A 15,787-nucleotide genomic window follows, 5' to 3' on the forward strand; every position below is an offset into this window, starting at 1 on the left:
CCATGATGGTTCATGCTTTCTTCTGGAAGTCTCCAGGGTCACCTATGATTGTCACACTTTCTTCTGGAAGTCTCCAGGGTCCCCCATGATTGTCACGCTTTCTCATGGAAGTCTCCAGGGTCCCCCATGACGGTTCGTGCTTTCTTCTGGAAGTCTCCAGGGTCCCCCATAATTGTTCACACTTTCTTCTCCTGCTTTACCTTTACTGTTAGTAGCGGGTAAGTGGCTTCACCCTGAGGGCTGTGGGTGTTTTCAGTTATCTGGCCCTGTGTATAATATCAGATTCTATATCTATAATATCAGATTCCTGCATGTGTTACCCATGACAGCCCAGAATGACGACACTGATAAATAAGCCTTATATTACAGGTAAGGCATAAAGGACCTAAGTGACAAAAGATACAAACACAGACTGGCTTGCTGTCAAATCTTGATCCTACATGTGGGATGAAGTGTATACACTTTATTGAATGGCTATCACTCTTATTTCAAGTGCATCATATTGGCTCCAGCAACCCATAGGGAAGCCCCTTTTAGAATCTCTTATCCTGAGGCACATCTCTTATCCAGGCAGGTGCAGTTACCAAGACAGACTATCTCCCTAATACATAAAGACTTTTTAGAAAGCCTTAAGCCTATGACCAACTGCCTAATAATCAAAATGAAGGAAGGCAGTAAACGGTTATCATGCAAGAGGAAAGGCTCTTACCTATGAAAACATGCTAAAGCTCCCTCACAAAAGAAATCCAAATTAAAACATACTGCACTTCCTTTCTCCACATATCAGAATGACAATAATCACATTGGAGGCAAAGTGCTATTTTGCCAAGAATGCAGACAATTGGGCACTCAGATGTATGGCTGGTATGAGTGTAAACCCTTCCCAAAGGAGAATACTTGGCGATAAGAATAACTTGGCAATCAGAATAATTTGGCAATCAGAATTACAGAGGCTTCTATCCTGACCCAGCGATTTCACTTCCGGGAATTTCTTCTGTGGATATCCTTGCATGTGTATGAAATGTATGTATAAGATTTGTCCTTACGGTGCTGTTGTTAATAGCAATAAGAACCCAACTGTCCATCAGCAGGGGACTGGTTAAGGAAATGACAGTGAATCTACCGATCCACAAAGGGGGGGTGGTTCTCTGTAGCTGCAAAGAGGAGTAAGAAGCTATTTATGTGTGATGAGAAAAGATACATCGTTAAGTGGTAAAGCTGGGTGTTGGCCAATGTGTAACACGTGCCCCTTTTGTATAAAAGCAGGGAAAAGTAAAAATAAATATATATATATATTAACATTTGCATACATGTGCACAAAGAAACTCTGGAAGTATTCACAAGAATTTTAAAATAGTGGTTCCTTACAATGGGGCTGCTGAGGAACTAAGCAGACAGGAGGCCGGGCAGGAAGAATTATCACTACACATTTTTTAGTCAATTATTTAAATTTTCAATTTTAATTATTAAACCATGTGACTGTATAATCACTGGAAAGCAATCAGTTAAACATGAAGAAATCTCTCTATATATTTAATAAAAGAAGGTAGGCTCTTCTAACATTGTCCTAGGGTTTTAAAAATGAACAGAGATTGGGGCTACCTGGGTGGCTCAGTCGGTTAAGCCTAGGTCAAGATCTCACCATTCCTGAGTTCGAGCCCCGCATCGGGCTGTGTGCTGACAGCTCAGAGCCTGGAGCCTGCTTCGGATTCTGTGTCTCCCTCTCTCTCTGCCCCCTCCCCACTCGGGCTTTGTCTCTATCTCTCAAAAATAAATAAACATTTAAAAAAATTTTTAAATGAACAAAGATTGACCCACACATTGTGGGAAAAATTCCAAGAATATAGATCACACTGAGTTTCCCCAAAGATGGCTTATTTTTACTGGGAACGGAAACTCTAACCAGCCATGAGTTTAGAGTGCAGGGTCAACTGTGTAAACTCACAGATATCCCAAAGGAATGTGCGTTTACAAAACGCTGACCACTAAGAGGAAACAAGGGATCAAAAACTCTCAGAATTGCTTAAATACACAACCACATGTACAGCTTCATCTCATAGCTTTAAACCCTTGAAACGTTTATTTTTTCTTCTTTCCATTATAAATTAATGCATGTTCATGTTTTCAAATGGTAATTACAGGCATGGAGGAAAAAAATGAAAATAAATAAGTCTATCCTAACCAAAACACAACCTTCTTAAATATTTCCAGTCTTTTTCCTGTTTCTTGTTTAATTTTTTTAATGGACTTTATATATATATTTTTAGAGAAGTTTTAGGTTCACAGCAAAACTGAGCAAAGGGTAAGAGATTTTTCATATGTCCCCCAACCCGCCCCCTGCACAGGCACAGCCTCCCCCATTAATCAACACCCCTCACCATGGTGGGACATTTGTTATAAGTGATGAACCTACATCAATATATCGTTAGCACCCAAAGCCCATAATTTCTATTAGGGCTCACTTTGGTGAGTTCCATGGGTTTGGACAATGTATCCGCCACTGCGGTATCATAAAGAATAGTGGTACTGCCACAAAACCCTCCGTGTTCCACCTAGTCATTCCTCCTGCTCCCCGCCCCCCACCCAACCCTTGGCAACCGCTGATCTATTTACTGTCTCCATAGTTTTGTCTCCTCCAGAATGTCATATAGGTGCAATCATACATTATGTAGCCTTTTCAGATTGGCTTCTTTCACATAGTAATATGCACTTAAGTTTCCTCCATGTTTTTTCCTGGCTTGCTAGCTCATTCCTCTTTAGCGCTGAATGATATTCCATTGTCTAGACGTACCACGTCTTCCAAATCCAATCCCCTACCATAGGGTACGTTGGTTGCTTCCCAGTTTGGGCTATTATGAATAAAGCTTCCATAAACGTCCGTGTCCAGGCTTTTGTGTGGACACAAGTTTCAACTCTTCCTTGGTTTTTACACACTGTGTGTTACTGTCACACTGTTTCATAATTTTGCACCCTTCCTCTTACCTAATTTGTATTCTCCACATTGTGACATCTTGACAGTGTTCCGGTGAGAAGACAGGTAGGCCACGGTACTCAACTGTTCCCTGGCATCTCAGTAATACTTGACACGTGAGTAATGTTGTTATAAATGTATTTGTGCATAATGGTTTTCTACTCTTAGACTTTTGTGTTAGGTTAGATTCTTAGAGCTGGAATTACTAGTTCGTGGAGGAGGACCATTTTAAAGGGTATTTAATTCGCACTGTCAGAATGATTTCCAACAAGTTAGCCCTACTTCATAGCCACTCGGTCAACGGATGAGGAGATTTCTGTTTTCATCCTCTTTAACACCTGGTTTATCGGCTTAAAAAAACTACTCAACGGCTAACAACGGGATCTCCCTTTTCCTTGCATTTCTCTGACTTCGTGAGGATGAACATTTCCAGCATTTGTCTCCTCGCGTTTCCTCTTTTACGAATGATGTGTGGACATCTGTAATTATTTATTAGGGTCTCGAGTTTTCTTAAAGATTGGCACACACCTTTCACATCAGCCGGACGTATTTAGTGCAAACATTCCTCCCAATTCCCTTTGAATTTTGGCTTCCTATTAACGCACAGTGATCTGTTTCTTTTTGTTAAATTATTCAATTTTTTTTTTTCTTGTCTACCGCCTCTGAGCTTGGATCGTCCTTGCCAGTTGTACCTCAAACCCTGCAGAATCAAATATTTCCTCCTTCCTCTTCTTTTTTCTTGGACTTAGTTCTTTAGTTCTTTAGCTCTTTAATATAAAGTGAAAGTTCGGGGACATCATTTATATAAATGTATGCCATCAGACCCAGGGCTTTCAGTAAGCTAAAAAAGATCTGCTTTGTCATCACCATTTTCCTTCAAAACAGCAAAACTGCAGTGAACTAAATTTAGCCCTAATTCATACTTCAATGGTGGGAATTCATATACAATGAGTCACCCCAGTGACGTGACAGATGATTTCTCTTGCAAAATATTATTTCTCCCAATGAGCCAGCAAGACTGGTCGAGATTTTCGACAAAGAAAAGTCCACTTTATGATTCACTTACAGGAAAGTTATTCTATACCTTAGGTTGGAACAGGACTGTGTTTTGTCCCAGACACAAGGGAGTGAGCATTGCTGGAGCCGGTCAGACCAAAACAGATAGAAAACGGGCCCGAAACTCCATCTAAATGAGAGAGGTGTGTTGGGGCGCCTGGGTGGCGCAGTCGGTTAGGCGTCCGACTTCAGCCAGGTCACGATCTCGCGGTCCGTGAGTTCGAGCCCCGCGTCAGGCTCTGGGCTGATGGCTCGGAGCCTGGAGCCTGTTTCCGATTCTGTGTCTCCCTCTCTCTCTGCCCCTCCCCCGTTCATGCTCTGTCTCTCTCTGTCCCAAAAATAAATAAAAAATGTTGAAAAAAAAAAAATTAAAAAAAAAAAAAATGAGAGAGGTGTGCGATTGGAAAGCAGTGCTATTTGTGGAAGACAGGGCTATCTTTCTGGTTCCCACAAGGGCCGCGTGGCTGGCACACGTGGGAGGTATTGTAACAGGTGCAAACATCTGGCCCAGACGCCTCTCATAGGCGCCTCCCTCCCACGAAAGCTGGGCACCTCTGCTCTGTGGCACATGGTGGCCGGATCCGGGGAATGGGCACTGGACAAGGGGCAGAAGGCCTGCGCTACAGCAGGTTCCACTCGGATGAGAGAGGTGACCCTGGATAAGTCACTCACTTCCTGGGCCTCCATCCCCCAATCTGTAAAATGGGGAGAAGTACACTTGCAATCTAACTCACAGGGTTATTATTATTAGGGTCAGATTGGCTGGCACGGCCTAAAGTAGACAGGACGTGAAGCAGCTCAGGGGCACTGACCCAAATCTCTGGTGCATGAGTGCAGTGGGAGATGTTTCACAGTGTTACCCAGGGAGGATCATGTCACCGCCTGGGTATCTCCTGGCACCATGTCTCGGCCCTGAGGTCTACCAGTTTCAACCTACACGTTGATCAAAAAACTCTCTGCCCAAAATAGTACAGCATGCTCTCCTGTTGCCACAGGTACAGCTGTGTTATCTAAGAACAAGCACAGCACACAGCAGGTGGGTAAGGAGGAGGGAGAAGCTGTACCCCCAAGCAGCCCCAGGACACCGGATGGAGCAGGCAACCTGGGTTTTGCTAGGTATCGAACAAATTGTGAGCAACTACACTTCGCTGAACTTCAGTTAATAAGAGCTACGTGTGTCTCTATCCTAGGCAAAGCACTGGGAAAAGTGCACAATATCCATAATCTCCGACCCTCCCAGATGGGAAAATGAAGCCTCGGAGAGGTCCAGGCGGGAGACGTGGGACCTGACCCAGGGCGGCCTGCCTCCTTGGCCCTGAAGCAAGGATTCTGGGCCCAGCCCAGACAACAGAGAAGAAGAAAACTAGGACAGGAAGAGGGTAAATCAAGCCAGATCCACGATGGCTGCTCTGGGCTTAAACCAGCTCCCTAAGGAGAGGGTACTGAAAGGCGATATCAGCATTCCATTGCATTTAAGTCTGTACTAAATCTGGGACTGTTACAGCAGCTAAAGCCCTGCCTGGGTGGGAGGAAGAGGGCCCAACCAGAGTGCTGAGGACTTGGAGGCAAGAGCTGTGGCTGGTGCCCAAGACCAAGGGCCGTCTTGGCCTAGGATTGGACAGAGGAGGAGGGGAGCACAATTCCTATACCTGGAATTGTCTGGAGTAAGTGATGTCACCTGTCAAAATGGAGGGGGTAGGCTGGCCATGTGGAAATCCGGTGTCTCTACTCTATAGCTAAGAGTGTTTGGGAGTAGAAAAAAACAATACAATAGCACAAACTGAGCTGATCCCACCAAAGAACAAAATTATAACTAAGACCCAGCCACATCTTGCTTCCATAACTAAATGTGAGATCAAAGCACCCCTCATACTGAACCACAGTGCCTGTGGCATACGGGTCCTCACCCACACATCAGTGACTGTCCTAACACCCACCTGTCTCTGGGATAATACTAGAGGTACAGCTAACCATTCACGCCGAGGGACTTTCGTACATCCAACCCTCGTGCGCCCAGAGGCCAAGTGTTTCCTTCGGTCCCGGGAAATCTTTGTGCCTCAAAATAGGAACTATGAATCAAAATGCTTCCTTAAGGTCTGTTTAATCTTGTTTCCTATTGAATGAGCAGGCATCCTCATCCCTGGCCACACAGCTGTCTGTCATGTGCTGCAAGGGGATTTGCTGCTCTCTGAACTCTCATGCCGAGTGTTGTCTGTCAGTCAAAAGAACTCAGCTCAGAAAGCCCTCCGTGAGTGGGGCTGAGGAAGGTGTTCGGGCTCTGGTCCTGCCCACACCTGCCCCAGGCCTGCTTCCTGGAGCCATTCTCCCCACCCCACCCCACCCCACCCCACCCCACCCCACCCCTCGAGCCCTTCTTCTCCACACCGTCTTTGAAAGTCATTGCTTTAGCTACCTGTTTTATCTGCAGAAATGTCCATGTGCTTCCTTTCCTCCTGCCCACATAGCTCTGTTTTGACAATGCCGATGCCTGATACGGGTCCCCAGAGGATCACGAGCTCCTTGCCAAGCAGCTCTGTGCTCCTTTTTCCAAGATTTCATGCAGCACACTCATCATCCCCTAACCCTGTACCCCGCAGCTTCAAGTGTAGAATCTTGAAGGAGGAACGCTGATCTCGACAACTATGGCGGCCACTCACTGTCATTATCAGTTACAGTCAATTATATCTCAATGAGCTGGGGGAGGGGGGAGGAGCACAATTACAGCCCCCCTCCTCAGGTTGGCTGCCACTGAGAAAGGCCAATGACTCGTGCAAATAGGGCAAATTTCCCAACCTCTCTCTCTAGGCTTTGGAGCGTGCTTTGTGGGTTTCCCATGCCACTGGACTACTCAAGGTTAATGGCCACCGCATGCCGGGAGCTGCTCAAAGCTGCAGAACTCCACTCTCAAGATGGACAAAGGGTACCACCCGCTCACGGTGACTCCCTTGAAATGACTCTTTTTTATATGACATGCCAAGAACATAAAACCATATGTAGTACACAATGAGCGTTTAATGGGCTTCACCTACTGCGTTATCTTACCAGTATTATTACCATCATTATTATGGAATCTCTCTCAGAGTCCTTGAAGAGGGGGCCATACATGACAGAGTTCTCTGTAACCTGAGCCAGAACCGGTGCACCTAGAAAAGAGCGGCAGACCCTTGGCGGTCACGGTGTGTTCTTCTCCGCTGCTTCTACCCTACGGGGTTTTTGCATGCACGTTCCAAGCAGCATCAGAATAAAGCGGCTCCCTTGTGAGGGAGCTGCCAAAGCGCCTCCCTGTCCACAGCCTCCATGGCCTTTCATCATAAATGGCTTACACAACCTGAGAGGTTCTGCTGGGGCCCCGTTGTTAAAGCTCTCCGTTGCAGTCCCTGCCGGCTTTGTGAAGCCTGCACGGAACCTTTGCCAGGCCACTGGTCTTGTTTTGTGAATTTAAGATCTATGAATATGAACGGGTAAGATCATGCCTCATTAATATTTAGTGGTTCCATGCAGTGTTCTCGTCTTGGGTCATAAGAAAAATGGCAGAGAGGTCACTGGGGTTACATGCCCTGCATCTATCGCCCGCACCACTGAGGGTATGTGTTTGCGTGGGATTGGCCCCACCCATCCTCTGGCCACCATGCTCGGTTCAGGCCGGTCCCCTACCACCAGGGTGCGGTTGTATTTGCTGGTCAGGAAGTGAGACAATTCCTTCATTAGGCCAGGTGGGAAAGCACCTGCTCCCACCTTTCTCTTCCCAAGGGGAGCCAGCCTGGCCTGGGGATATGCCAATCCTTGAGGCAGCACTGCCCGGAGATAGGCTGGGAATAGACGCCATCACCCCAACAACACTGTGTCTCCCAGACCGAGCTTCCCTGGGGCCCAGCCACTGCAGCAGCCCTAGTCAGATGAGCCGGCCAAGTCCCTTCCTAGGTAACACCATCTGTGCTAGCTTCCTGTCACCTGGAATCAGAAGGTTCGTAAATAGTACAGAGGGCTAGCTATTTATCTAATAGTTGGCAGTTTTATTCCTGTTCTTAGTCTGGGGAGACTAATTTGTGCCTTGCAGGGTTTTATGAAGATTAGAAATAAATCCCATAAAGTGTTCACAAGTGGAGGTACACGGGCACACCGTGAGTAATTATGAGGAATTAGCCCACAGCCACTGCTATCTCACTGAATCCTCACGATCCTGAGCAAGAAGGACAAAAGCAAATTTGCACCCATTTTGTGGAGGGTGAAAAATTCTCGAGTGGCCCAAGGTCAAGCTGCTGGGTGGCATGGCTCCAGCTAACACCAAATCCAGGTGGGGTTTTTTTTTTTTAATGTTTATTCATTTTTGAAAGAGTGAGCCTGAGATGGGGAGGGGCACATAGAAAGGGGGACAGAGGATCCAAAGCAGGCTCTGAGCTGACAACAGTGAGCCCGATGCGGGGCTCGAACTTACGAACCGTGAGATCATGACCTGAGCCAAAGTCGGTTGCTCAATCGACGGAGCCACCCAGGCGCCCCTGGGCGGAATGTTTTTTACATGATGCCAGGAATAACCACCAGGCTCCATCTCACAGGTCGGTCCTCCTCATGCCTTCCTCTGCCTGGGGACTAGGGAGGGACGCCGAGCCTGAGAGCTGGGGTGGGGTGAGGATAAGAGGCACAGCAAAGATGTCAGGGATACAGGACGGGGGCCAGGAGCCACACGGCCGCATCTGCTATCCCGGCCCTCGCCGCCTTGCTTGCTCAGGTGAACGTGGCCAGAGGGGAGGCATTTGGCACACGGGTGGGCTAAAACCCAAGCAAAGAACAATAATGGCTGGCGCATCTGCAAATCGATGCCTATGACCAGAGCACACTGGCTTCTCAAAGTCAGGGGGACGCAGGGCAGCCACCGCCCTCCCCGGCATCTGTGGCTACACCCTTCCCACTCTGCTTGCACTGCCCTGACTCTCTCTAGTGTCTCCTCCTCGTTCACCTGTGTGCATGCCAACCCCGAAGTGCTCACAACCATGTCCGAGCTTCCTGGTGTGTCTGGGACAGTGCATTAGTCCTGGAGCCAGGTGGCCCCGGGCTGGCATCCTCGCGTCTCCACCTCTGCCTGGCAGAGACCTCACCACGAGCCACACTCTTCATGTCAGTTTTCATCTGGAGAATGGGACCATCACACCACCCACTCTTGGGGTTGTGGTGAGGAATGAAGACGATGGTATGTGTCGATGCTTAGCCCTGTGCCCATCCCCTGGCATCTGGCCCTGCCACCCCCTCCAGCCTCTCCTCCCTGCTGCTCTGCCCTGCACCTGCAAGGCTCCTCACCCTCATGGACCAAGTGACCTCATCCTCCCAGCCTCTCACCCACTCTCCCTCCCCACTTCTGCGTGCTGCCTCCCCCCCCCCACCCCCGCCCAACCCTTTTCTGGAACACTCTTCCTCCTCCTTCAATACTTGGCCTGAATTTCACCTCCAGGAAGCTTTCCCTACCAACCGCAGAGCCCTGGGACGGGGTTAGGAGCGGCTTATCTGGGTGCCCGTGACAGCTTGGTGGGCACCACCTGCGTGCTGCCACGGTTTTGTTTCTCTAGGTCTCCCATTTGATGCGGCACTCAAGGGCATGGGCTGTGCGCTATTTCATCCTTGCCCTACGGGCCTTACAAGAAATCCCTTACAGAAGAATCACCCAAGTGTGACTGAATAATAACAAAAACCAGTTGCATAGAACTCACCATTTACCAGGACGGTCGGAAGCACTTCACACAGACTAACTCATCGAATCCTGCCAACAACACTATGCACCAGCTTTGCCCCCCCCCATCCCCCCTTTCATCAGAGAGGTGGCAAAGCTGGCCAAAGGCACACAGCAATCAGCCGCAGAGCCTGGATTTGAACCGAGGCAGCCTGGCCCCAGAATCTTTCAGCATCACAGAAGATTACCTTTCACAGAAAAAACAAATTCCATAATCCTACCACTATTCAGTATTATGGAAATGAAGCAAGTAGTTACACATCTAAGTTCAGAGCCGGTATCTTTAGATTCCCTTTGAAATCACCTCTGCCTTCACACTAAGGTTCTGAACCAGTCAATTATTAATTAAATCCCATACTTCGACTGTCAGGGTATGTTTTAAAAAAAAAAAAATCTCTGATGGTTCAGAAAAAACTGAAAAGTGCTTTAAACAAAGCTCACAAACCACAGTAATGCTATGCCTGTAACTTATCCAGCACATAAATAGTCTGTGCCCCTGTTCATCCATGAGAGAGCACACACACCAGAGAACATGAAGAAAGCCTGGATATCTTCCGTCGGTACTGCTGTTGGCACAGGGAACATAATGTGCACTTCAATTTCTCCCATCTGCAAATACTTTGTTATCTCAAACCCGTAAGAAGAGGTCAAACAACAGATCAGGAAATCTACTGTCTGGGAACTGCCTTTTTGGTGCCCACGGCCATCCTCTTGGCAACTTTTCTTAAACTTGACCTACAGGAAAGAAGGCATCTGCATCCGTGGACAAGGTGTCATGGTGTGGGGCTCTATGCAATTGGTGGCATTTCATTTCAAATCTGCCTTTCCGGGACCTTTGGGGGCAGTATCATGCTCACTCCTCGAGCTGCTTTTAGGGAGCTGAAAAATCTTGCAGAACCCTGAGATGCTCCGGCCCAGCTTTCTGTTCCAGGAGAGCACTTAGCCATGGGAAGGAAACAGTTTGCCAACCCCCAAATCAGGGCCACCCCCTCCCAGGGGATAGCAACTTCCGACTTTGGGGATGACACATATTCAAAATGAGACGCGCTTTCCTTCAGTATGAACTTCTCTCAATAAGTCATGGAATCCCTTAGAGCCTCCAGGTCTGTCCCAGTCACTTGGTAGGCCCTCCTCTTGGTGACCACAGCCACAGTGCCAGCATGTGGCCTCTTCCTGAGGGTCCCTCCCCTGCCTAAGGGTTTCCGTTCCTGGCATCCTGCGCTGGTCCTGTGCTCTCTGCCCATTCTCCCTTAGGAGGAAGTGGTCAGAGGACAGAGAAGGACATTTATCCCAATAATAGCTTGAGACTCCAGGGGCCCAGCTGACCACTGCCATTGCACGGATGGAGCTGGGGTCGGGAGGCCCCAACACGACAGGGACAGAAGGAGCCTCTGTGTGGGCTGCAGAGGCAGAGCACAATTCAGGCCCAAACCAGTTGAAAGGCAAGGGACTGGCCAGTTCACTAGCAAGGAATCTGGGCTGCACTGAGTCAAATCAGCCTGAGGTCCTAATCGGGAAGATGAATACAAGTCGGTGGGGCACCCCTACATGGTCCTGGGGTGCAGTGGAGTAAAGACAGGCTTTCCAGAGGTAGATCTGTGGCTGGCCCGACAGGAGACATGCCCATGGAGAGAGCTTAACTCAGGCACTCACAGATTCACAGACAGCACCAGCTGGTAGAGGGGTGGCATCTGAATGGGACTCTGTGGTCATCACTGACCTCTGGTAGGTATCCCACGGCCGGGGGTGACCAAACTCTAAGGCCCACCAGACTAGGGTGACACCCTTACTATATGTCTAGCCTTGGTACCAGCTCAGAGTAGGAGGATTTCTTACCCCTATTACCAAAGGGAGAGGAAGGGAGGGGCCCAAATGGCACTCCTTGTTAGCGAGGCAAGGGACACAGTAGATCACAGCAGGCAAATCCTGAGAAGCACTGGCAGGCTGGCTCCTCACAAACTCTGGGCTCCCCAGCCATAACCTCCCCCCATATCTGAAATGCCAGTCCTTAGGGCTCTGTGCGGGGGGGGCACATACTTTTAAGAAGAAACAAATACTTTTATCGAGGCATAATTTACTCCCCATGAAAGTCATTGATCTCAAGTGTAGGACTCAACCATCACTATACTACAGTCTTGGAACATTTCTATTACCCCCCAAATTTCCCTCTTGCTCATTTGTAGTTAATTCCTATGCCCGCTCTCAGCCCTAAGCAACTATTTTCAGTTCCTATAAATTTATCCTTTTCTGGACATTTCAGATAATTGGTAGCATGCAATACATATTTTTTGCATCTGGTTTAGTTCACTTAGCATAATGTTTCTGAAGTTCATCCATGTGCAGAACGTATCAGCAGTTTGTCCCTTTTTATTACCGCATTGTATTTCATCAAACGGATTACTAAATGTTGTTTATCCATTCATCAATTGATGGCTACATTCAGATTGTTTCCATCTCCTGGTTATTATGAACAAAGCTGCCGTGAACAACTGCATGGATGTCTTTGTGTGGACATACGCTTTCATTTCTCTTGGGCAGATACCTACGAGTAAAATCTCTGGGTAATCATATGGTAAGTTTATGTTGAATGTTTTAAGAAACTACCAAATTGATTTCCAAAGCAGCTACACCATTTTACATTCCCACCTGCAATGAACAGAGTTCCAGTTTCTCCACATCCTCACCAACACTTGACATCATTGTCTTTTTACAGCCATTGTAGTTGTATTTGTACCACTTAATGACCAATGAAACAGAATATATTTTTGTGAATTTGTTAGCCATTTATATACCTTCTTCAGGAAAACATCTATTCAAATCTCTTTTCTTTGGTCCATTTTTGTGTTATTTGTCATCTTATTATTCAGTTGTAAGAGTTCCTTATATATTTTATCCCAGCATTATTTGTTGAAAAGACTGCTTTCTCAAACTTTTTGAAATAATTTATGAAGGATTAGTATTATTTTTTCTTTCAATTCTCGATATATTTCACCAGTAAAGCAACATGGGCCTGGGCTTTTCTTGTTGGAAAGATTTTAGCTAACAATTCAATTTCTTGATTTATTATAGGTTTATTCAGATTATAGCTGTCTTTTTAAATCAATTTAGATAATTTGTGTCTTTCTAAGAGTTTTTCTATTTCATCTATGTTGTCTTATTTTTTAGAATAAAAGTGTTCATAATATTTTCTTATAATGCTGTTAACTTTTGAGTCAGTAGCGATTCCTTTTTTTCTTCCTGATTTGGTAATTGGCTTTTTCTTTTTTATTTTCATGTACAGTCTAACTTAAGATTTGTCAATTCTATTGATCTTTTCAAAGAACCAACTTTTGGTTTTATTGATTTTTCTCTGTGTGTGTGTGTGTGTGTGTGTGTGTGTGTGTGTTTTCCCTGTCATCAATTTCTGCTCTAATCTTTATTATATCCTTTCTTCTGCTTACAATGGATTTCACTTACTCTTCTTTTTCTAGTTACTTATGGTGAAAGCTTAAGATATTGATCTGAGATCTTTCTTCTTGTCTAATACAGGCATTTAAAGCCATAATTCTTTCTCTAAGCACTGCTTTAGGAGCATATCTTGTAAGTTTTCATGTGTTTTGTTTTCATTTCTTTTCAATTCAAAATATTTTCTAATTTCTCTTATAATTTCTTCTTCATATTATTTAGAAGTGTGTTGTTTTAAATTTCAGAACATTTGGGATTCTCCCAGGTTTCCTTCTGTCATTAATTTATATTTAATTCTTTTGCTTAGAGAACAAACTTTGTATGATTTCTTACATACATAAACTTTTTAAGTTTATACAAATCTGTTTTCTGGCCTCGCATCTGGTTTATCCTGGAGGATACTCCCAGTGCACTTGAAAGGTGTGGTAGGTGGTCATTGGGTAGAGTATTCCTACTCTATGTGTCAGGTCAAATTGCTTGATCTTCTGTGCCCTTGAATTTCTGTCTAGGTATTCTATCAATTATTGAGAATGGATCTTGAAATATCCAGCTCTTATTCTAGAATCATCAATTTCATCTTTCAATTTTCTATTTTTCTTCATGTGTGTTGAGGCTCCGTTGTTAGGCCCATATACATTTATATGTGTTGTATCTTCCTGGTGTATTGTTCTTTCATAATTCGAAATTTCCTTCTTGGTCTCCAGTAATATTTCTTGCCTTAAATTATGTCTCATCTGCTATTAATTTAACTACCATCCCTCTTATTGTTACTATTTGCATGGTATTTTTCTCTTCTTTTGGGTGTTCTCCATTCTCCACTGCACATGCACATTGCCTCAGCCAGAAACACACTTGCCCCAAATGTGACCAAAAGTTCAGGCTAGTCAAGTCATTGGACCTCCCTGCTCGATACCCCTAAGAAGGTCACCTCCACCGACAATGCTGCTGAACGTGAGCATTGCACACTGCTCCAAGTCACATGATCCCCCTTCTACCACAACAGAGCTGCTGGTGGTCCTTATGCCTTCCACGGATTCAGATGGAAAATGCACTGTCATTCAAATTTGTGTTTGCACAAATGTAGGTCATGCATGGTTTCTCTCTGATTCTTTTTAGCATTTTTTTCTTTGTCTTTGGCTCTCATACCTTTTTTTTTCTTACCACCTTTGAGTCCTCCTTTGGTTGTCTCTGATATTATTTTCAGGGTTTATGGTTGTGCTTCGCAGGGAAGAGCAGGGAGAAACTGACCTATGCCATTGTGTCTAGACCAGAAGTGTCAACTTTCGAAACAGTATGAGTTTGCAATATCTACTATAACCGTTATGTTTCCTGTGAGGTGTGTTCCATGAGCTAGAAAGCTAGCATCTTACCACATATATTACTAATGGCCACATTCTGCAGAGTGGGGCATAGGACAAGCAGACATTGGTGAAAGGGAATTAGGAGTATTTGTGGTCAGAAGGCATCAAAGTGGTTCAGTCCAAGCTGCTAGCCTCTTCCTAAACAGGGGACACGGTTCTCCAAAAGCAGGCGTCAAGCCTCCTCCAGCATGTATGTTGAACCAGCATGAGCCATATTTTCTTTGGACCCTCTGGGGGTGATAACCAGAGCATGGAATCTAGACACATGCAAGGGCATGAAGGACACACATTTTGAGGCCAACGTGCAGACCAACATGCAGACTCCCTAGGTAAAGATACATATTTAACCAATTTCTTGGTAATATCGATAGAAAGTAAACTGTCAAAGAGTTTCATTTGAAGAAAGAAAGAAAATATTCCTACCTGTTCTGAGGACATTTCACCAAATAATGTCTCACTGTAAAAAAAAAAAAAAAAAAATAGAAGATGGTAAGTAAATGTTACTTTAGATATAGAAGCTCCAGGAATCACCAGGAAATGCAGGTGCCGAAATGTTGCCCAGATGTTGATACAAGTCACCTCTTGGGGCTTTCATACTTCTCTTTGGATGATTACAGCAGAACTATAGTAGGGACACTGCAGTGACTTGATAATGTTACACTCCTGGATTGAGCCAGGCATGAAGCCATGTACCCCAGACCTCCTAGTTTGTTAACCCAAAACATTCTTTTTTTTTTTTTAATTTTTTTTTTTTGTCAAGCTAGGTTGAGGTGGGTTCTAACCTGAAAGGTCCTAGAGTAACAGAGTCACCCAACTTCAAAGTTTTACCTCAGTCATGAGAAAGCCTTTTGGGGAAACCTGTTTCCACTTAGGTGTTCCTCTCTGTAAAATGGGTTTTCATTCTCTGATCAGTGCTTTTCCAGGACTAAGTGGGGGTCCTTGGAAAAACAGTCTTAGAGCAAGACATCCTCCACAGTAGGTCTCATTGAGAAAAAAAAAAACACCAGATTTTAGCTGCAGAGGAAATATAAGAATACTCAGGAAGTTATCCAAATAAGTCTCCAATCTATGCTCACAACTGAGTTCATCTCAAGCAGAAGTAAAGCCATAGGCCCTGGAGTTGGGTGTGGATCATTACACCAATGGCTCCATGAATCCTACCTCCCTGTATCTAACTATACTCCTGTGAAAGTCCCTCCCACGCTGACCCAGGGCTTGGCCACCAGATGTGCT

The 15,787-nt window shown here is 45.6% G+C and overlaps 1 protein-coding gene across 1 annotated transcript in view; it reads right to left on the bottom strand.

The window, feature by feature from the left end:
* The window catches only part of VSTM4 (V-set and transmembrane domain containing 4), a 99,014-nt gene that overhangs the window by 36,263 nt on the left and 46,964 nt on the right, over positions 1-15,787 (bottom strand). The window contains exon 5 of the mRNA XM_058696990.1: positions 14,978-15,011. Coding sequence (XP_058552973.1) covers positions 14,978-15,011 — 34 coding nt within the window. The remainder of the gene's footprint in view (positions 1-14,977; positions 15,012-15,787) is intronic.

The sequence above is a fragment of the Neofelis nebulosa genome, chromosome 13 (genome assembly GCF_028018385.1).
Source record: "Neofelis nebulosa isolate mNeoNeb1 chromosome 13, mNeoNeb1.pri, whole genome shotgun sequence".
NCBI lineage: Eukaryota > Metazoa > Chordata > Mammalia > Carnivora > Felidae > Neofelis > Neofelis nebulosa.